Genomic DNA, 23,876 nt, shown 5'->3' on the forward strand with positions numbered 1-23,876 from the left:
TTCCGTTTGAATGCTTCGCCCACAAGCTATAATAGAATTCTAATGTTGTATGACTAATAATAATTATAATTATTATTACTAGTCAATCAACATTAGAATTCTTCTATAGCCCATGGGCGCACATTCAACCGCAGGTTCGATAGACATAGATAGAGGATTCAACAGTGATAATAGCTATCTATATCAAACTGTTGTCGCAACAAAACGAAAATAAAGCATTTTTTATGTCAGATCTTTCAGATTTCGGATTCTGTGCGTTCGTTATCGTTTGTTAAAACGAACATGAAAATCCCTGAAATTCAGACAAAAATGCATTCGGACGACAACGAATGCACATGTCTATATACTACCAGACTACTACCGGCATCTGTAAGGTGCTGAGAACATAAACGAGTGCCAAGGGAGATGTAACTCCAGTTTCTCTAGGCGAGTCTATCTTGCTGTGGGTAGCGCAATAACTCTGACATAAAAGTTAGTTTTTTCAGTGACTTATTTATTGTTTTGGTTGGCACCGGCCCAAAGAGGGTTAGGTGCCACGGACTAAATGAGGAGGTATGGACAGTCAGGGAAGGGTTAAGTGAGTCTCTTCCCCTCCCCTTCCTTCTGGTAGAGGGAGGCTTCCCACAGGCAGCACAGGACCAATAGCATAGGCGCAGGGGGGAGGCACTTGGGACATGTGACAGAGGCTTTAAGGTGGGTTGCCCTCCTACCTACTTCCTCTTACCCGCAGCAGCCCCCAGCAGGTGAGCTCCCCGCCCTCCCGCCCCTTATGTCTGGTTTTACTAAGTTATTTTCACGTGGTTACCTAAAAAAAAAAAAAAAAGAAAGAAAAAAAAAATTAAAAAATAAATAAAATATATAAGTAAGGAAACGTATGACAGTTGGATTATTTTGCGGGTATTATGTCGTTGGCCTTGCAGGCCTTGTTTTATTTGTGTTGTAATGTGCGAGTGTTCTATTTGTTATTTAAGTCACAGCTGGCGGTACAGGAGAGTAATTATTAAAAGGAGGGGTGGAAGGCTATTATGGCCGTCGGCTTGGGCCGGCGGCTGGCTGGTTGCTTCCCCCTTGGTAATCTACCACGAGATGGTTATTAAAGGTTCATGTTATGTGGTTAACAAATAAAGCTGTGGCCGACCCCTACGTCCATTCAAGGATAACATGGTGTTTGTGTCTTTATTTAAGGTATAAGGGGTGAGACGAACACATGGGCACGGTTAAGGGTTGTTTAATTAGTCTATGTGAAGTCACATTGTGTTGTCTATTTCAGTAGGCTGAGCCCCGGATGCCATTATCCTCAGCGTCAAGACATCACACCATTCATCATGCACTGTATGGCTCTCCTTGGTCCTCCTGATCGTAAATTCGTATGTCTCTTGTGGGAGGAGAAATTCGATCTTGAACTTGTTGCCATCCACATTTATTAAACCACTGTCCGCTTCTACATGTGGTGGTGTGTTTATCTGCCGAAAGTGCAGGTCAAAACTCTCTGTCAGATGTTGTCGTCCAGAAACCTGCCAGCTCAGGTTTGCCCAGTCATCAGCAGCCCTGGACTTCACTCTATCAAACATGACTGGCTGTTTAAAGTTTAAGAACAACCTTAAGGAGGGATGGTGGCGGACTTCAGTTGGTGATATCAGTTGATGTTTAAAGTGCAGTTGGTCATGCACTGACATGTTCTTAAAATCATTAACCAATTTTTTTTTTTTTTTTATTGTTTAAACATTTTATTAGTATTTCAGAAGAAATCATACAATAAAGCAATACATATGTGAAAATTCACCAAGATATCCAATAGGTTAAATGTATCGGATCAATAATATTTACAGAATATTATAAGTCATTCAAACATACATTTTAATTCCACATTAAATGAGATCAGTTAAAGCGGTCAATCAGGACCGGAACTAAGGACATCACAAGTTGTTATGATGGGAAGTTTTAGACAAAGAAAAACAGTATCAATAAAAGGGGGAGAAGGAGAGAAGAAAAAAAAAAGAAGGCCTGAAGGTACCGGAGTTGGTTCAATTAACGTTTAGAATTGCGAGTTAGGTTTTGAAACTCAGCAGATCTAGTAAAGTTTGTCCAGCAAGTCCATTTATCACGAAATTTATTAGGGGAATCCCATGATTGAAAAATCAGATCCTCTATTTCTGCAGTTCGTTCAATTCTCCGAAACCATTCCAAAATACTAGGAGGGGAGGCGTCTTTCCAGTGCGTCGGGATACAGAGCTTGGCTGCATTAATCAGTTGCAGAACTAATGAATTTTTGTATACGTGTTGGGGCAATGTGGTATGGTGTAGTAGGAATTGGGCAGCGGAGAAATCTGGAGAGTAGGAAGTAATCAGAGGGATAATGCGGTGAACATCCTTCCAAAAGGGTTGAATAAAGGAGCAGTCCCACCAAATATGCAGGAGAGTAGCCCTGACAAAGATTCATTGATGGTCTCCTGCTTTGTCAGAGAGAACTCTCCTTGATTTGACTGCAGCATGTCCACCAGTTCTGAACAGCTTTTCCTCATCTCCTCTAAGTAATTCTCCAGGAGAAACATCTTTATCATGACCTGGTCTCTACCCATCTCTTTCAGATGTTCGAGTCTCCGAGGGTCTAATAGCAGCAGTGTTTTGATATTTTGCCGACGTATCGATATTTTTTTGGGCTGGATTTTAATATAAAAATGACTTTTTCTGAGTAGATCCAGTCGATCTTCAAAATGCTCAAGCATGGTCGTGCACAGCTGACGGTCTATGAACTTATGGTAGTGTAAAACGGCAGGATGTTCTGTTTTCTTTTGACAGATGTCATACTGCTTGTAGTGTCGGCCATTTGCTCTAAAGATCTTTAATCTATTCAAGATAAAGGCAAGGCATATTAACAAGCAAACCCTTTAAAAAAAAAAAAGCAATTGGTACATTGGGGTTAAAGACTGTCTTTGGTTTTGGAGAAAAGTAGGACGTTATGCAAAGTAGGCATTTCCAATTTTTTTTAATGAAGGTTTTGGTGTATTCTTCAAGAATGACATTTAAAAGAGATGTATGTTGTTTTTTTTTGTTTTTTTTCAGAATACTACTTACCTAGGTGGGATGCAGCATCAGTCCGATGCTGCATCTGTCCCCTGCCGGCTCTAAGACTGAGAACCAAACGATCAAACACCGCTGATCACTTGCTTCTCAGAGCTCCCTGAGCAGAGAACTGGTGACTGTCAGTCACTGCTGTCTGCTCTGCCAACCCCTCGCTCACTGGAGCACTGGGCTTTGGAGGGGGGCGGGAGAAGCCGGCTCAGGTTCTCAATGGCTCGCTGAAAGGCTGAGCTGGGTGCCGTTCCAGGCATGTGGGCGGATCCTGACTTCATTGTCGTGATCTTGCCCCAGCCTGGACCGACTCTGTAACATCAGCCCGCTGTCTGCTAAGAACAAGTCACATGATCCACATGAGAAGTATAGCCAAGTGAGGTTTGGCTATACACGTTCAGCTGCAAGGTGGAAAATGTCTTGGCCGCCTATGATTGGCTGTCTGCTTTGACGGTTTCCCAGTCGGATAGCTTCAGACTCATGTCCAAACATGCCTGAGATCATCCTTAGTCATAATCAACCAAGAAAAACTTAACATGAGTCCAATTTTGCATTGTAACCAGTATTGCAATGTGAGCAGGGCAGCCATCAGGAATTATGGGGCCCCTTACACAGCTTCAGGCATGGGCCCCCTGGAGCAATGAACCAGGGGGGGGGGGGGGGGGGGTTCTGCCGAAAAAAAAGGGGGTAGCCACCTGGGGACCTCTGAGCCCTTTAATTATATATATATATATATTTTAAAAAAATATTTTTTTTTTATAAAAAAAAAAGGGGGGTTGTCATCCGGGGCCCTGGGGATCCCCGGGCCCCTGGGGACCCCCGTACCCCTAAAAAAAGAAAAAAAATTGGCCCTTTAATAAAAAATAAAATAAAAATATATTAGAATTTTTTTTTTTATAAAAAAAAAAGGGGGAGGGGTTGCCATACGGGGCCCTGGGGACCTCCGGACCCTTTAATAAAAACAAAAATAAAAATATATTAAAAAAAAATATTTTTTTTTTTATAAAAAAAAAGGGGGGGGGAGTTGCCACCTGGGGCCCTGTGGGCCTCCGGGCCCCTAAAAAAAAAAGGGGGTTGCCATCCGGGCCCCTTACAGGTGTACTGCCTGTACCCCCCTGATGGCGGCACTGAATGTGAGTATCAACTATAGGAAAGATTGGGTTGGGGTTTTTATTGCTATCTGGGGGTCCATTAGAGAGCTTGTTCCTCACTTGTTCACACTGTCTTGCTGGCAAAGTGTTATGACTTAGGCTGCATTCACACTTGAGCGTAGCATTTTGCCGCGATTTTGCTGCGTTTTTTACCAAGTTTTGCCGCAATATTTGCGGCGTTTTTTACCGCTATTTTTGCGGTGTTTTTTTTACCACGTTTTGTTGCGAATTTGGACAGGTCTAGGGTCACCAATGTTAAAAACAGAAAAACGCCCAAATCTGCCTAAAAAAAGTCCCAGAACTTGTTTGAGCTTCAGGCGTTTTTTAACTTCTGGCTTCAGGCGTTTTGTAGTGGAGATGTGAACCATCTCCATATAGAATAATATATTTTTTCCCCTCCAGCATTTTGTAGCTTCAGGCTTCAAGCTACAAAACGCCCAGGCGTGAATGGGGTCTAAGGAAGGGAAAGTCTCTGGCCCAGATTCACATATGCGATACGCTACGCCGCCGTACCTTACCTGGCTTTAGTTCGAATCCAGGAAGATTTTGCGCCGTAAGTTACGGCGGCGTAGTGTATCTCAAGCGGCGTAATGGAGCGGAATTCAAATCGGCCATTAGGGGGCGTGTTTCATTTTAATGAAGCGCGTCCCCGCGCCGAATGAACTGCGCATGCGCCGTCCCGAAATTTCCCGCCGTGCATTGCGCTAAATGACGTCGCTAGGATGTCATTTTTTTTAACTTACACGTGACTTACATACATTCCGATTCACGGACGAGTTGCGCAAAAAAATTTAAAAAATTTAAATTAAAAGCGGGAACGACGGCCATACTTAACATGGCAAATCTAACTATACGGCGCAAAACACTAGCTTTAACTATACGCCGGAAAAAGCCGACTAGAGACGACGTAACAGAATGCGACGGCCACGCGTACATTCGTGGATCGTCGTAAATCGCTAATTTGCATACCCGACGCGGAAAACGACGCAAACTCCACCCAGCTGACGCCGAAGTATTGCATCTAAGATCCAAAGGCGTACGAAGCCGTTCGCCTGTCGGATCTAACCCAGATGCCGTCGTATCTTGGTTTAAGGATTCAAACTAAAGATACGACGCAGGTAATTTGAAAGTACGCCGGCGTATCAGTAGATATGCCGGCGTACTCTCTCTGTGGATCTGCCCCTCTGACAGCAACACAGACAGAAAATAGTTACTTGTCATTGTGCAAAAAACAATTGTGTGATGGAAGGGTTTTGTCTGAAAATCCGACCGTCTGTACGCTCCATCGGAACAATTGTCGGATTTTCCGGCAACAAATGTTTTATAGCATGCTTTAAAACTGTCCGACAACAAATGTGCACAGAGTATATTATTTAACATTGATGTTGGAGGAAGCAAGACCACATATGGGAAATCTTGGCATGCAATTTATAGTGCCTTTGTACAGGGCCGGCCTTTGGGGTGTGCGGGCTGTGCGACCGCACGGAGTGCCATTGACAACAGGGGCGCCGTGTGGCCGTCACAGCTCGCTATCAGTTTAACATGAATGATCAGGGGCAGGGCCAGCCGGGTCACTGCTCAGCAGCACGGCACCCCTGCACCGCGGGGGGGGGGGGAGGGCGCAGTCGCGCCGAAGTGTCAGACACTTGCACTGGTCCCCTCCCTCCTCCTCCTCCTCTCCTTGTTGTCTCAGGTGGTACTGGTAGCGCGCCGCCGTTGCGTAAAGCGTGCGTAATGCATGCAGCTTCAAATTGTAATGGCGCCAGGAGCAGAGGGGAATGACTGACCCTGTTAAACTGATGTCGCACAGCACTGAAGCACAGCACAGAAGCCGGGACGGGACTGACACACTACCGTACTGAAGAAAAGGTAAGGTAAGGTCGCCTGTCTCCTCCCCCTTATCTAGCAGGCTGTCAGTTTTCACACCTCTCAGTGTCTTCACACCTGTCATTCCCTCCTCCCCCCTGGCCTGTACTCCAATGAGGAGGAGGAGGAGGAGGGGGGGCGGGGGATTGTGCACCATAACAGATGTGAGCCTGGCACTGTGAAAAACGTAAAAAAAAAAATGGATATGTTATATAGCAGAACGTAAAATTATTATTTTTTTTTTAAATTGGTCTTTTGTTAGAAAAAATTAAAACGAAAAAAAAATAATAAAACGCAGAGGTCATCAAATACCACCGCGCAGTTGTCAGCTTAAGTTACGCAGTGCACATAGCAAAAAATGGCCTGTCATGAAGGGGGGGTAAATCTTCCAGACGTCACGTGAAAATCAGTGAAAATTTATTTATACTTCAGGCAGTCTGTGATTGGCCTGTACTGGTACCATGTACCCCTGGCTATGTCTGCACCTCTGCCATATGTAAAACTCATACAGAGGATCACTCTGTCTCTGCCTGCTGATGATCTCCCATCTGATCCCTCCCTACACTTGTCTGCATGGAGTTTGTATGTCCCTTTCATGTTTGTGACACCACAGATTTATTGCCTGAAGTATAAACTCTGGGCAAAAAAAAAAAGGATTTTTGTACTCACCGTAAAATCCATTTCTCTGAGTTCATAGACGGACACAGCCTTCATTGACCTTAGGGTTATGCTTCTTCCTACCAGGAGATTTAGGCAGAATTCTACAGCACTTAAGGTGTTAAAAACGTTCCTTCATGCCGCTCCTCCCAGGGGGCGTGGCTCCCCCAGGCATAATCCACACCCTGCTCTAGCAGCTTCAGTTCGTAACAAGCAGTACAAACCAAGGAGGGGTGGGTGCTGTGTCCGTCTATGAACTCAGAGAAATGGATTTTACGGTGAGTACAAAAATCCTTTTTTCTCTTCCGTTCATAGACGGACACAGCCTTCATTGACCTTAGGGACATCCCCAAGCAGTGTCAAAAAATTCGAGGGGTGGGAAAAATAACACAGCCAAAACAGGTTACACCCCAAACAAAAGCGGAGTTACTCAACGGAGGAACTCCAACATTAAACTGCCGCCTGTAACACCTGCGGCCGAAAGAGGCATCATAAGATGCACACACATCCACCTTGTAAGACTTCGAAAAAGTGTGGAATGACGACCAGGTCGCAGCCATACACCCCTGTAACATAGAGGCATGATGCCAGAAAGCCCAAGAGGCCCCAATCGCCTGGTCGAATGCGCCGTAACCCAAAAGGGAGGCGCCCGCCCCTTCAGGGCATAGGCCTGAAGCACAATCCGTCGGATCCACCCCGGAAAAAAGGTGGCCGACGAGACTACCAGGCCCCCTGGTAGAACCAGCCAGCGACACGAACAGTGAGACCGACTTCCGGAACGGAATCGTAGCAGATAAGTACATACGTAGGGCCCGAACCACATCCAGAGGATGTAAAAGTGGCCACCTCCCTCCATTTCGGCCAAGGACATAAGGATGGAAGAACAATGTCCACACCAACGTGAAAAGCTGAAACGACCTTGGGGAGAAAAGATGGCTGCGCCGCAGCACCACCTCATCCTTATGGATGACCAAGTAGGGAGCCTTGCAAGACAAGGCCGCCAGTTCAGACAAACACTCGTCTGATCGAGGCAATTGCTACCAGAAAAAATCACAGTGGAAATGCCCACGACGAGCCATGGCCACGTGACAACGCAGACCTTCCTGGGCTGGAACCCAGAGTCAAATGCATGAAGGGCAGGTACTCTAGCACTGAGCTAAACCTGCTCCCTTCTCGTGACAGTCAACAAAAAACCTCCCGAATGTCCACAAAGGGAGCATCCAGAAGAACCAAAAGGACTAAATACCAGTCCCATGGGGGTAGTGGAGGGGCCATATGCCAGACCCCCAGAACAGACGTACGCACCAAGGAGTGCGACGCCAAGGCTCAGTGAAAGTAACAGCCAGAGCAGAAAACTGACTCCCAACTGTACATAAGGCGAGAGCCTGATCCACTCCCTGCTGTAAAAAACAGTAGAATCCTGGAAACCACGTACGTATCTCACCAGAGATGCAGGCCCTCCACGTATGATGTAAATCCTACGTGAGGTAGACTACCATGCCAGCAGCACGATAGAGACCACCGAGCCCAATAGGCCTCGGGCCTTCAGCCCCAGGCTCTCAACAGCCACGTCGCTAAGCCAGTGGCTGAAAAAAAAACAGGGTGGAAGATCAGACTCTGTAGCAAAAGATCAACCCCCAGGGGAAAATGCTAGGGGGCGTCAGCCACCAGACGCACCAGGTCCGCGTACCAGGAGCGACGCGGCCAATCTGGGGCAATCTGGATTGATGAAATACCCTTGGCTTCCACTCTGCGCAGCAGGCGAGGAAGAAGCTACCGAGGAGGGAAGGTTTAAAGCAGGCGAGTGACCCCCAAGGAGCCACCAACGCGCCTGATGCGTCAGCCCACGGGTCCCGTGACCTGGCCAAAAACATGGCACCTTCCGGTTGAGGCGGGACACTAGAAGGTCCATGCCTGGAGTGCCCCACTTCCGGCACAGATCCTGAAAACCCCTACGGGTGGAGAGACCACTCTCCGTGGTCTAGCACAGTCCGTCTTAGGAGTCGGCTCGCCAATTCCGTACTCCCGGAATGCACACGGCCGATAGAGCCGGAACGGACCCTTCGGCCCACCGAAGGATGTGCGCTACCCTCGTTGCTGCAACAGAACTCCGTGTGCCTCCCTGATGGCCGACGTACGCCACAGCGTTGACGGACAGGGTCCCGAATGGTCGGCCCTGTAGATCCAGGGACCACCAGGCAAGGCAAAGCTCGATTCAGAACGATCGGAAGGTGGGTCGCCACCTAAGTCCAGCGCCCCAGGGCTGACTGGGTGCCCCAAAAACCCCTCCCCAACCGGAGAGGTTGGCATCCGTCGCGACCACTGTCCAGTGGCTTGGCCGAAACGACTTCCCGGCCCGAAGCACCGGAAAACGTCAGCCACCACACCAGGGACTAGTCGACTCATCCGAATCTGGTAATCCAGAGATGACGGAAGCTAGTCCCCACGTGACAACAGGTCCCCCTGTAGCACCCTGGCGTGGAATTGGGCATACGGAACCGCCTCGAAAGAGGCCACCGTCAGATCCAGAACCCTCAAGCAGAATCGCAGAGATGACCACTACTAGGTCGACAACTGCTGCCCAGCAGATTGCAGAGTCTTAAATTTTTCCGTTAGGAGAAAAAAACTCCCGCCCCGGGGGAATCCAGGACTAGTCCCAGGAAGTTCAGTCCCAGAGACGGGACCCACACTGACATCTGGACAAAAACAGAAGCCAGCCAAACTCCTGGAGAGTCTGACACGTGATAGACACGGCTCCACAAACGCAGAGTTCTCAGAAGCTCGTAGGAAAATGTCGTCCAGACCAGGGCTGTGGAGTCGGTAGATAAATGTTCCGACTCCGACTCCTCAGTTTTATGTACTTCCGACTCCGACTCCTCTGTATTAATATGCGAATGTATTTTATACATTCCTTGAGGGAAAGAAACGCAACCTACCACAGGACTACTGGCTGGGAAGCCAACAGTCTACTGCAGGGGTCTCAAACTCAAATTACCTGAGGGCCACAAGACAAGTTTCCATATCCCATGGGGGGCCGCATGCAAACTTTCAAACTTCAAAAACAGTACTGGTGTCAGCGAAAGCATCATTAACCCTGACCACTACACTGCACACTGACCACTACACTACACACTGACCACTCACCATCAGGGCACAGCACACATGAGTGCACAGCGCACATCAGGGTACAAAGCCCAGCCCATCAGGGTACAGGGCACATAGGGGTACAGCACAACAGGCCACATCAGGGTGCACGGCACATTAGGGCAGGGCATATCAGGACAGGGCACATGGCACAGTGCAGGACATGGCACATCAGGGCACAGCACATCAGGACAGGGCACATGGCACAGTGCAGGACATGGCACATCAGGGCACAGCACATCAGGACAGGGCACATGGCACATCAGGGTACAGGGCACATGAAACAGCACATCAGGGTACAAAGCCCAGCACATCAGGGTACATGGGGCACATGGCACATCAGGGTACATGGCACATCAGGGTACATGGGCCACATCAGGGTACATGGGGCACAATCAGAGCACATCAGGGCACATGGGGCATATCAGGGCACATGGGGAACATACGAGCACACCAGGGCACATGGGGCACATAAGAGCATATCAGGGCACAATCAGGGAACATGGGGCACACCAGGGAACATGGGGCACATGAGAGCACATCAGGGCACAGCACATCAGGACAGGGCACATGGCACATCAGGGTACAGGACATGGCACAGCACATCAGGACAGGGCACATGGCACATCAGGGTACATGAAACAGCACATCAGGGTACAAAGCCCAGCACATCAGGGTACCCCATGTACCCTGATGTGCTGGGCTTTGTACCCTGATGTGCTGTTTCATGTGCCCTGTACCCTGATGTGCCATGTGCCCTGATGTGCTGTTTCATGTGCCCTGTACCCTGATGTGCCATGTGCCCTGATGTGCTACTCCCCGGCAGCCCCCCTCTCTTCTCGTCCATCTCAGATGATGTCACAAGCAAATGGGGATAGACGAGAAGAGAGGAGGGGCCGCCGGGGAGTAGCAGTGTGACATGAGAGAAGTGAACTTATGACAGACTCTTCCTGCGCTACTCTTCATGCACCTCGATCTACACTTCCGCGGGACACGCCCTGCCTGCGGGCCATTTAAAACCGGTCCGCGGGCCGTTACTTTGAGACCCCTGGTCTACTGTATTGCACAGTTTAAGCAAAAGACAAACACAATGAAAACAACGTTTTTTTTATTCTAAAACATGATTTTCCTAGGAGAATCCCATAGTCATGTTTAAAGTTTAAGCTAACAATCGGAGTTTACAAGTTTTTATAGCCTTAGCTAAATGACAGCAGTTTTTCCAATGGTTTACAGCTTCAGTCTTGAACTATTGGCCCTCCATTCCCTTCACTTATACAAGTGTCTCTAGTCCTGCAAAAAACATATTTACTTAATCCCTTATCAGTGAGAGGCTAGGTTACCCATGGACGCTGCGTTCCCTGTAAAAGCAGAACACAACACTATGGAAAGTATAAGTATTGCAGCTCCTAATTGTGCGTTGCGTGCCATATAGTGAAGCACATGAAAAGCATGCTTCTTCACGGTCACTTAACGTGTTTGTTTTGCGGTTACGTGAGGCACTGCATGCATTGGTCTTTATTCTTACAGTAGAGAAGTCATTAATTATAACTTTTTGTGAATTTGGACATTTAAACTTGCTTTTTTTTTTTTTATTCCAATCTAAATTTAGTAGGAGTCGGAGTCGGTGCATTGTTTGCCGACTCCGACTCCAGGTACCCAAAATTTCCCACGATAAACCCCCGCTATCACAGCCGGGCCAGTATCGCGACGAGCACCCCGGTGAAAACCTGTGGTGTCGACCCAAGTCGAGCGGGAGGGCCACAAAAAGAAAAATGGTCCACCCTGACCGCAAAGCCCAGAATCCCTGGTGCTTAGAGCATATGGGAACATGCAGGTACGCGTTCATGACATCCAAGGACGCCAGAAAAATCCCCATCCTGAAATTTTGTATTTTACAAAAAACAAACCCTGAGGTCCAGGATTGGACGGACCCCGTCCACCATGGGGACTACAAACAGATCAGAGTATTACCCCTGAGACCGTCCCATCGAGGGAACTGGCACCCTCACTCCCCCGATCAGAAGATCCTGGACAGAGCCAACCGGCGAACCGGAGGAAGCCAGAGGATGGAGGGAAAAAATCTGTTAGGTAGCCAAGAGAGAAAATCTATCTTGCACCGCGAGAAAACAACTTCGCAAAGCCAACGGTCGGAAAGAAGAGGCCTCAACCGAGCCGCAAAGTCACAAAGCCAGCCCCCCCCGACACGGGTGGGGGCAGACCTACATGCGGAGGCAGTACTGTCCGCAGGCCCGTAAGGCACGTGGTGCCAGGCGCGTCACAGCCCCGCAGCGGGGGGCCTTAGCACCCTGCAGACATACCCACCCTGCTGGGCGCACGAACCGCTCGGGAGAGGAGGACACTCGCCGACGGCGAGGCTCCTTGCCCTTCCTAGCAGAGGAAGCAGCGTGCTCTCACCACCCGTGGCATCCCTAGGGGTGTCAACCCGGGAGGCCCAAAAAGCCGCCCACCCTTAAAGGGGTGAGTCCACCAAGGACCCTTTGAGGATCGGTCCAAAGACCAGCATGTAAGCCACACGAGGCGGCGCAAAACACCCCACACAGGCGGAGGCCCTGGAAAGCAAGGGAAGCGCATCCAGGACCGACTCACAGACGAACAACAGACCCCGAACCAAACGTTCAGCTAGGTCCTTACAGGGCTCAGCAGCATCGTGTGCCCCCAGCTCCTGCAGCAGGAGCTACGCCCCTCTAGTCTGAGTCTGTGACACCAGAGACCGAGTCAAGACCGGTCTCAGCGGGGTTCCCACAGGCAGGAGCCCCTTCCACGGGCAACGTGGCGGCTTTGCTCCATCCGGACACTGGAGGGTCCACAGGAGGAGAGACCCAACTACTTACAAAGGGGTCGCAAAGCATTCAGGGACTGCAAAAAATATATATATATATATATATATATATATATATACTGCGGTGTAACATAAAAAGTCCAAATAAGGAACACAGTTGCAGTGCGCAGCGGTTTTGCCGAACCCAAAAGGGACCGGTACATCTGGTACCTCCGCCAAAACCACAAACCGTCTAGTTACTGAGCTATAAGCTCTAACCGCAGAAAATAAGAGCTCCAATAAATTGGTCGCGTGGGTTTTTAGCCCGCAGCCACTGACACCACAGAACCAGAGCCAGACGCAATAGCCGGGCATGGTCTAATGTCAGCGGCATCCCCCGAAGCAGGCCCAGGGAGGGGGCGCTTTTTTACCCCCCAACCAGGCACTAGCTGCTTCAGAAACAACACTCCCTCAACAGAAGTGGCATCAAGGGTTAACTCGGGCCTTAGTGGGGAGGATAGTACCTAGTACAGGCTCCAGGGCATCCCACCACCGAGTTACCCAAACTGCTAAGCAGAGAACCACCCACAGTCACCTCCCGGTTGTTCTAGCTCTATTCTGAGCATGAGGGCCCCCAGGGAACTCACCACCCCGCCTGGTGCATCGCGCTGAGAGGAGCCTGATGATGTGCTGAGAAGCCGGCTGCGCTGCTGACAGTCCCCACGGAGAGATTTGCGGTCTCTCCGAGCGCTAAAACGGCCACACGAGGCCAAAACGAAAATGAAAGATGGCCGCCGTATTGCAAAAAAAACCCCGCCAAGGACCACAAGAAAATGGCCGCCGAGATATACAAGGCGCGACTACAGCACAATGGCGGCCGTGGCGCACTTTTTAAAAAATGTTTTTTTTTTTTTGTTTTTGTAAAAGAAACAGACACAGCCAGCAGCCACAGCAGCACAGTAAAACAGCACACAAGTCCCGCAGAGAACACTACAGCCCCCTGCAGTGAACACACACAGCCCCAGCTAACACACAGGCCCCGTTGATAATAAAGAGACCCCAGAAAAACCCCCCTCACAGCCGCTACCCAAAAGGGAAGGAAGGAGAGGAATAAGGGAGAGAGGAAAGCAGGGCGAACCCTCAGTCGACCTCCCTTGGGAAAATTCCAGCCAGACCACTTACCTGAGTAAGGGGTCACTACTTACCTGTCCTGCGACTACCGGCTGGAGGTATCCCAGACAGACCAACGTCCGCTAAACGGCATGGCTGACAGCCAGACACACTGTGAAAAGGCCATAAAAGACCGGTCATATGTGTGCCCTAGAACCGAAGTTCCCCGGCCGCCCCTGGAGCAACGGGGCCTGTCGTGGACGTCCCAAAGCTGAGCTAAGGGCCGGCACACGTTTGAAGGCCGAACCTGGGGGGACTACAAGGGCCGAGGACCCAGCCTGTCACCCAGTCGGCTGTTGATAGAAGAATCGCAGGATTCAAAAATGCAGGAACAAAATAATAAAAAACGAGAAAAGTCGCAAGAAAAATCGCAAGAAAAACTCCAGAGTCCAGGACTCCAGAGAGAGCCTGACTCCTGACGGTTAGGTAGAAAACAAACTGAAGCTGCTAGAGCAGAGTGGGGGTTATGCCTGGGGGAGCCACGCCCCCTGGGAGGAGCGGCATGAAGGAAAGTTTTTAACACCTTAAGTGCTGTAGAATTCTGCCTAAATCTCTTGGTAGGAAGAAGCATAACCCTAAGGTCAATGAAGGCTGTGTCCGTCTATGAACGAAAGAGAAATTTCACTGATTAACCATGTGACCTCTGGAAGATTTACCCCCCCTTTAATGACAGGCCATTTTTTGCGATGTGCACTCCCATAAGTTAAGCTGACAACTGCGCGGTCATGTAACACTGTACACAAATAAAATTTGTATTTTTTTTCCTCGTGGTATTTGATCACCTCTGCGTTATTTTTATTTTTTTTTTAAAGACCAAATTTGAAAAAAATAAATAAAATGTTTTACTTTCTGCTATATAACATATCCAATTTCTTTTTTTTTTTCATAAATTTAAGCCAATGTTTTTGGTACAAAATATCCCAATAAGCGTCTACAAACTATGGGATATATTTATGGATTTTTTTATTTTTTTTATAGTAATGGCGGAGATCAGCGACTTATAGCGGGGCTGCGATATTGCGACTGACAATCTGACACATTGTGGGAACCAGTGACGCTAATACAGTGATCAGTGCTAAAAATATGCACTGTCACTGTACTAATGACACTGGCTGGCAAGGGGTTAATCATGTAGGGCAGGGGTCTCCAAACTTTCTAAACAAAGGGCCAGTTTACTGTCCTTCAGACTTTAGGGGGGCTGGACTGTGGCCACTGGAAATAGAAAACAATGCCCCATTTTTTGGTGTCAGTGAGAGGAGTAATGACCCATCGTTGGTGTAATTGGGAGGAATTGTGCCCCTTTGTTGGTGTTATTAGAAGGAAATTGTTCCTCATTGTTGGTGTCATTGGGAGGAATTGTGCCCCTTTGTTGGTGTCATTAGGAGGAATTGTGCCCCATTTTTTGTCAGAAGATGAATTATTGCCCCAAGGGCCAGATAAAAGCAAGTAAAGGGCCACATCTGGCCCCCTGGCCGCAGTTTGGAGACCCCTGATCTAGGGCAATTAAAGGCTTAACTGTGTTGCCTAACCAGTATTTTATGTGTACTGTATGTGCTGCTTTTATTAGGGGAAGAGATTCGAGCGAAGCCTCATCTGCAATCCCAATGTGCTGGTAAAGCACCTCTAAGGCTCCATTCACATCTAGGTGGACGAAATCACGGCGTTTTGTCCCGCGAATTGCGGCGGCAGCAAATAGCGGCGTTTTGTACCAAAATTTGCGGCGACAAAACGCTGCGATTGTCCGCCTAGATGTGCCCCAAGGATTCGGGGCAACTTTAGGGGTGCGCGGTATACCGCGATAAATACGGTAACTTCAATACTTCAGAGTAAAAAGAAAATGTATACAGCATAATATATACGGAAATATAAATGCACAAACATGAAACAAGGGAAATTACATTTAGCCTACAATGCTGTAAATAAAGCTGGAGTTTCACAACTACTGTAACATCTCTTCACTGGTCACTGTCCTCACCCTCGCTCTCCTGGCCTCCGTCCTCATCCTCCTGCCCACTGTCCTCACCCTCCCTCTCCTGTCCACCGTCCTCACCCTCCCTCTCCTGGCCACTGTCCTCACCCTCCCTCTCCTGGCCTCCATCCTCATCCTCCTTCCCACTGTCCTCACCCTCCCTCTCCTGTCCACCGTCCTCACCCTCCCTCTCCTGGCCTCCGTCCTCATCCTCCTGCCCACTGTCCTCACCCTCCCTCTCCTGTCCACCGTCCTCACCCTCCCTCTCCTGGCCTCCGTCCTCCTGCCCACTGTCCTCACCCTCCCTCTCCTGTCCACCGTCCTCACCCTCCCTCTCCTGGCCACTGTCCTCACCCTCCCTCTCCTGTCCACCGTCCTCACCCTCCTGCCCATCCACACGCTGCTGTCTGTCTGGCCACAGATTTTCGTCAACTCACAGCGTATATTCTCCCTTGCGATGCAACGAGGGAAGAAACGGCGTGCATGTTGCAACCATCCCTTACACTGATCTCCTGTAATATCCTCACAGGCAGCGTCCGTTGTATGGATCAGGGAACTCTGATCTTGAGCCCGATGCTCATACACTCTCCACCTCCAAGCGGAGAAAAACTCCTCAATAGTATTGAGGAAAGGAGAGTAAGGTGGTAGGAACACCATATCCATCCTTGGATGAGCAGTGAACCAGGCCCTGATAAGCGGGCCATGGTGAAAATTCACATTGCCCCATACAATTATATTTTGTGGTAGGTGAGGCCCTATGAGACCCCTCTCATTTTCAGGGATCAAATCCAAATGAAGGTGGTCCAAGAAGATGGGGAGCTTCTGTGTATTGTATGAGCCAAGACTGGGGATGTGAGTGGCCACACCATTCTCAGAAATGGCAGCACACATAGTTATATTGCCCCCTCGCTGGCCTGGGACATCCACCGTGGCCCGGTGGCCAGTAAAATTACGGCCACGTCTTTGGCCCTTGGCCAGGTTGAAGCCAGCCTCATCCACATACACGGGTATGTGAGAGGTCTCGTTTCCTTCCAGTGCCATTATTCTCTACAATATAGTAAAAAAAGAAAACATCAAATCAGTCATACAGAAGAGTCATACACTAGAGTTACAGACAGCTACATAGGAATGTTCTATGTTCCACAAGTTCAATATACTACTGGCCAGTATTCCAGTGGTTCCAAACCTGGGGTACATGTTCTTCTCAGAATTGGGGACCCAGTCGAATACTGGGGCCCCGCCACAGCTTTAAATGTTCCGGGCCAACATGGTCCCATGAACCAGGAACACAGCGTGGCACGCGCACCCCTGTCTGGTAGGCCATCTCGCCCGGGGGCCGTGATGTGTGGTCACCCTAAAGGTGGGTGCCACCTCAGGAAAAGAACTCCGCCTCAATGGCGTCTGCTCCAGAAGTACCCTCCCCCAGCATGCCCCGCAAGAGAAACTCCCTCCCGATTGGCTGCTGGCAAGAGGCACCCCAGCCTGGACTCCACTGTCACCCCGGGGTGGTATGACACCCCAGCAACCACAGAACGGACCCGCAGCACAGCCCAGCTGAAACAGAGACCCTTTGTAAAATTGCAATCAGTCAGAGTCAACTAGACTCTGATTATCCCTTAACTTTTACAGTAATAGCACCGGTACTTGGAAGTACACAGACGCTACATCTACAATATATTTCTTGTCATTGTTAGTATCATACGTAACATCCCACTGAGGTAAGATACTGTTATACTGTAGGCCTATCTGCTCTATGCACAGTGTCCTGTCCTATACATTATATATTGTATAACTATGTACTGAGAAAGTGAGACATGTACTGAGACATTTGCAATTTGATGAAATGAATGAGAAATGCCATTCAGTTGTGAACAATTGCGAAGTGGTTTGGAGATTTGTCCATGTTGTTTTGAGAATGTAATTTCTGTTTCAAGAAATGAGCCAAAACAATGGAGAAAAACTGTAATATTATATATTTTATCAACTGTCCCCCTCCCTTGCCCCGTTTATATATTGCGAGGACTTGTAAAAAAGAGGGGGGAGCATGGGTGTCCGCTCTATAGGGCAAGGGGGGGGGGGCAATTGACCCCCCCTAGAAAATCGAGGTGTTTTTCGACTGTAGGCTGCCTGAGCGGTCCCGGGCCAGATGTCACACTGGCACAGCGAGCAGAGTGAAGCCGCCTCCCCCTCCAGTGTTTATGTGTACACAAGGGGAGGGAACCTGCTGTGCCTGTGCCACGCCGATAGCTGATCTGAGGTAGTGAATTGGATGGGGGGTCCATCTGTGCTGAAGGGGGGGTCTGTACTGAAGGGGGTTATGTGCTTAAAGGGGGTCCATCTGTGTCGAATGGAGGGGTTTGTGCAGAATGGGGGGTCCATCTGTGCTGAATGGAGGGGTCTGTGCTGAAGGGGGGTCTGTGCTGAAGGTGGGGTCTGTACATTCTCTAGGCTATATTTATATGGGCATGGAGTGAAGCTGAATTATCTCAAGAGCCATTTCACACTGCCAGCTGGCTGCGTTATCGGTAAAGCGGCATTGTTTTTGCTGCGCTATTCGGCTGCTAGTGGGTCGCTTTTAACCCCCGCTAGCATTTAAAGAAAGGGTTAAATGCGACTGTGTATCGCCGCTGTCAAAGCGCCCCTCACTGAAAAAATTTCAGCGGACGCCCATGGGGGGGGGGGGGGGGGGGAATAAAAGGGAACAGGTTAAATAGAAGATCAACGGAAGACATTTTTTACTAAGTTGATGACGCTTCTTCGTCGCAACAGAGGAGGCCCTGTTGGTCCCCTGGATGATGTTCTGACCTCAAAGTTCCATATTGTTGGTATCAGGACAAGGAATAATGCCCCATCAATGGTGTCAGTGGGGAAGAATAGGGTCCTGCTGTTGATGTCAGTGGGATTAATAATGTCCCATCATTGGTGTAAGTGGGAAGAATAGTATTGGGGTCAGTGAAAGGAATAGTGCCCTATTGTTTGTATCAGTGACATGAATAATGCCCCATTGTTGGTGTAAAAGTAATATTGCCTTGTATTAGTGGGGGATATTAGTGTCCCAAGGGCAAGCAAAGGGCCACATTTGGCCCCCAGACCACAGTTTGGAGACCATCGATCTAGCAATATAGCTCTCAGGGGTGGAACACAACCACTAACACATCATGGTGCTGACTGTTAGTAGCACTAAAATGTGTTTCCAAGGAAGGATACTGTTATGCCGCATGTACACAATCGGCAATTCCGACAAGAAAAGTAAAATGTGAGCTTTTGGTTGGAAATTCCAACCGTGTGTGTGCGCTCCATCGGACTTTTGCTGTCGGAATTTCCGCCAACAAAAGACTGAGCGTAAGTTCTGTATTTTTCAGAAAATCCGCTCATCTGTATGCAATTCCGAAGCGCAAAAAAACACGCATGCTCGGAATCAAGCAGAAGAGCCGAACTGCCTATTGGACTTCATTAGGGCCGAAACAACGAATCGATTAATCGACAACTAATCGATTATGAAATGAATCGATTACAATTTTCATAATCGATTAATCGGCCAGTAACATAATGGGGTTAAAAAAACTAAAATTAGTCCTTTATAGTACAAAAAAGCAAATCGCTACTGTAAATATTACTTTCACTGTCCCACCGTAAAAAAAATAAACCCCTTATAGTAGAGATTATTTGCTCTTTTTGTACTTATTTTTGTTTTTTTAACCCCATTATGTTACTAAACATCTCAGGCCAGGGGTCACACCTCTGTTTTTTGGTGCTTTTTGCAGAAACACACTACAGTTCATTTACATGTTTTCCTATGGGACACGTTCACATCCATGATTTTTTTTCAGCTGCTGCGTATTTGGAAAGGGCAAGGACCTTTCAAACATAAAACGGTGCTATTTTTTTTTTTTGGTTCAAATTACTTCAATGGAGAAGTTGCAGAAAAGCATGTAATGTGTTTTTGCGGCAATTTGTGTTTTGTAATCTGCCCAACAACAAATTGGCCCAAAAAAATAAAAAAATGCTTTTTTTTTTTTAAATCGAAACAATATTCGGCCAACTAATCGATTATGAAAATAATCATTAGTTGCAGCCCTAGACTTTGACATTGATCTTGGCTTGTCGTACATCTTGTACGCCATGACGTTCTTGACGGTCAGAATTTCCGACAAGATTTGTGTGACCGTGTGTATGCAACACAAGTTTGAGCCAACATTCCGTTCGAAAATACATGGTTTTCTTGTCGGAATTTCCGATTGTGTGTACGCGGCAATAATGCTACAGCTTACCAAGACATTTAAGACAATTGGGTGCTTCCAAACTTTTGGCAGCAGTTTGGAAAAGTCCCTTTCCTGTTCTAGCATGACTGTGTCCCCTGTGCACAAAACAAGCTCTGTAAGGTTTGATGAGTTTGGGGTGCAGGAACTAGAGTGACCTGCACAGAGTCCTGACCTTAACCCAGTTGCACAACTTTGAGATGCATTAGAATACTGATTTTGAGCCCAGTCTTCTAATCTAGTATCTGTACCTGGGCTCTCAAATGTTCTGAAAGATGAACGGGCCCATTTTTCCACATGCACACTGCAACACGCAGCAAAACCTTGTGAAAAGCCTTGTGTAAAGATTGGACCATGCCCAGATTTCCACAACCTTTTGGCCATGCCCTAGGGTGGCAAGCTGGCCAAATACCCCCAGACATATTTAAAAAAAATGGGGTTACTTACCGGTAACATCCCTTTTCCAGGAGTCTTTCAGGACAGGTACTGTAGAGAGACACAGGCTCCTCCCCTCTTAGGAAACACCGCCTTCCAATTAAGGATTTAAGCCTCATCCTCCCTCAGCTCCTCAGTTTTTCCAGAGTACCTCCGGCCAGCTGGGGAGACACAAGAACACGTCAAATAAATATCACTTTTCATCTTACCTGACGGCCTTGTATGATGAGTTTTTCAGAAATACCCCTAGAAAAAAAGGGTGGGTACCAGTGCTGTCCTGAAAGACTCCTGGAAAAGGGATGTTACCGGTAAGTAACCCCATTTTTCCCTGTTCGTCTTTCAGGACAGGTACTGTAGAGAGGATAAGCGAGCACCTTACCCTAGGGTGGGACCACTGCTTGTAGTACTTTGCGTCCAAAGGCTTGATCCTTGGTCGAAAGCAGGTCCAGTCTGTAGTGTTTCACGAAAGTCGAGAAACTAGACCATGTTGCAGCCTTACAGATCTGCTCCGGGGAAGCACCAGCACACTCTGCCTGTGAAGCTGCTACAGCCCTGGTGGAATGTGCCTTAATACCCTGTGGAGGCTCCACCCCCTTAGATATATATGCCTGAATAATGGCCGATCTTAACCATCTGGCTATCGTGCGCCTAGAGGCTCTGGACCCTTTTTTGGACCCCGAAAATAAAACAAAAAGAGAATCAGTTTTCCTGACCTGCTCTGTGCTATTTAAGTATTGTAGGACACACCTCCTTACATCTAAACTGTGAAATTTGTGTTCCTGTTCCCTCACAGGATTCGAACAAAAAGAAGGCAATGTGATTTCTTGACTTCTGTGAAAATTAGAAGATACCTTCGGTAAAAAGGCCGGATCCGTCTTAAAAATAATGCGGTCCGGAAAAATCTGAAAAAAGGGCGCCCTAATTGACAGGGCTTCGAGTTCACTCACTCTTCTAGCGGTGGTGATCGCTACCAAGAATACAGTCTTGAGTGTGATCACCTCTAAAGTACTACTCTCTAGCGGCTCAAATGGTTCCTCTGTAAGAGCCTGTAGAACTAATGAAAGATCCCATACTGGGAAGTTGGGGGCTCTAACTGGTCTTCTTCTACTCAAGGCCTTAAAAAACCTAGAAACCCATGGGTCAGATGCTAACTGTCTTTCTAGGAAAACACTCAAAGCTGAGACCTGACCCTTCAGTGTGCTAATGGCCAGCCCCTTGTCTGCTCCTGCCTGCAGAAATTCCAATACTGCTATCGAGCTATGAACCTTGAAAGAGCTTTCCAAGCACCAGTTGTTAAAACGCTTCCAAACTTTAAGATAGATTGCTTGCGTCTCCTTCTTCCTGCAGCTTAGAAGGGTTGCTATTAGTCGTTCTGAAAAGCCCTTGTTTCTTAGCAGCTCCTCCTCAGAAGCCAGGCTGCTAGGTTCCACCTCTCCACCTGCGGACAGCAGACTGGACCCTGAGTAAGAAGGTCTTCCCGGATTGGCAAAATCCAAGGAGGTTCTACTGATAGACTCTTCAGAATGGAAAACCATGGTCTCCTGGGCCAATGGGGTGCAATCAGAATCAGCGTTGTGTTTTCCCTTTGCAGCTTTCTCAAAACTGCTGGAATCAGAACCGGAGGGGGGAAAGCATAACACCTGACGAACTGCCAGGTCTGTGCTAAAGCATCCACCCCTAGTGCTCCGTCCCACCTGTTCAGGGAAAAAAATAGCCGTGTCTTGGTATTTCCCCTTGAGGCGAACAGATCCACCTCCGGTATTCCCCACCTTTGAGTGATCACTTCGTAAACCTCTTGGTTCAGGACCCAATCGCCCTCCCTCAGCTTTTTCCTGCTGAGGAAATCTGCGACTTGATTCTGCTCCCCCCTCAGATGAATCGCAGAAAGAGACAAGATGTTGGTCTCTGCCCATTTGAGGATGGACTCTGTCAGCTTCCACAAGGACTGGCTCCTGGTGCCCCCCTGCCTGTTGATATAGGCAACTGCGGAGGAATTGTCCGAACGGATTCGGACATGATGACCCTGAAGATCTCTTTGAAAGGCTCTGAGGGCCAGATCTATAGCCTTCAGCTCCCTCCAATTCGAGGATCTCTTTGAGTCCTCTATTTCCCAGGTACCCTGCATCAGAGAAGAATTCAGATGTGCTCCCCATCCTGTGCCACTGGCGTCCGTTGTTACTGTCCTGGATATTGGACAAATCCACTCCAGCCCTTGTAACAGGTTCGCCCCCTTCCTCCACCACCAGAGGGCTCTCTTGACCTGAATCGGTACTGAAATTAGAGCATCCAGGGACCCCGGGTTGCGATCCCAGACACTTAAGATGTAAAGTTGTAAGGGACGAAAATGCAACCCTGCCCACTGTACCGCCGGAAGTGTGGAAGTTAGAAGACCCAAGGCTGACATGGCTTTCCTTATTGTGAGCTGAGAGCTGCCCTGAAGAAGTAGCATTGCCCTGTCTACTTTTTGTATTTTTTCTGCTGGGAGAAAGACCATCTGTTTGGTTGAGTCCAGTTCGTACCCCAGGAAGGTGACCCTTTGAGATGGCACTAGACTGGATTTCTCCAGATTCAAAAGCCATCCCAGGCTTTCCAGGACCTCTCTTGTTACCCGGAGATCCTGGGACAGCTGTTCCGGTGACCCTGCAAACAGTAACAGGTCGTCCAGGTACGCTATCACTGAGATCCCTCTGAGACGAAGGAACGCCAAGACCTCCACCATAACTTTGGTGAAGATGCGGGGGGGAAGAGGAGAGCCCGAAGGGAAGGGCTTTGAACTGAAGGTGAAATGTCCCTTCCTTGGACCTTACTGCCAATCTCAGAAACTTCTGATAACCCTCTGCTATAGGGATGTGCAAATAGGCATCCTTTAGATCTATTGATGCCATAAAGCAATTGGGGGGGGAGAAGGGTCTTTACTGAGTAAATTGAATCCATCCGGAATCTTTTGTAAGTGACCGAGAGATTCAGGGGCTTCAGATTCAGTATAAGTCTGAACTTCCCTGATGGTTTGCGAACCACAAAAATGTGGGAATAGAAGCCCCTGCCTGTCTCTTCTGTCGGGACCCGAACCACTACCTCCTGATCCTCCAACTCCTGAAGGGAGGAAAGAAGAGCTAATGATTTCTCCTTGCATTTTGGTAGCTCGGTGATCAAAAGTCTTAACGGAGGAGGCTTTGAGAATTCTAATTTGTATCCTCGCCTTATGATCCCCAGCACAAATTGATTGCTGGTGATCATTTCCCATTGTGGGAGAAAGGCCCCCAATCTTCCCCCCACCTTGACTTCGTCATTGTGGTTTTTGGGGTTGTTCAGGAGCACGAAAAATCGCTGCTCCGCGCCCCTTACCTTTCGGCCCCCAAAACTTCCTTTTCCCT

The 23,876-nt window shown here is 48.4% G+C and overlaps 1 protein-coding gene across 1 annotated transcript in view; it reads right to left on the bottom strand.

The window, feature by feature from the left end:
- Positions 1-1,212: 1,212 nt before the first annotated feature.
- The window catches only part of LOC120928367 (fibronectin type III domain-containing protein 11-like), a 60,943-nt gene continuing 38,279 nt past the window's right edge, over positions 1,213-23,876 (bottom strand). The window contains exons 3-4 of the mRNA XM_040339464.1: positions 2,358-2,847; positions 1,213-1,715 (exon numbers count right to left, since the gene is read on the bottom strand). Of these exons, the coding sequence (XP_040195398.1) occupies positions 1,248-1,715; positions 2,358-2,847 (958 nt within the window). The 3' untranslated portion in view covers positions 1,213-1,247. The remainder of the gene's footprint in view (positions 1,716-2,357; positions 2,848-23,876) is intronic.

Source organism: Rana temporaria, chromosome 2 (assembly GCF_905171775.1).
Source record: "Rana temporaria chromosome 2, aRanTem1.1, whole genome shotgun sequence".
Taxonomy (NCBI): domain Eukaryota; kingdom Metazoa; phylum Chordata; class Amphibia; order Anura; family Ranidae; genus Rana; species Rana temporaria.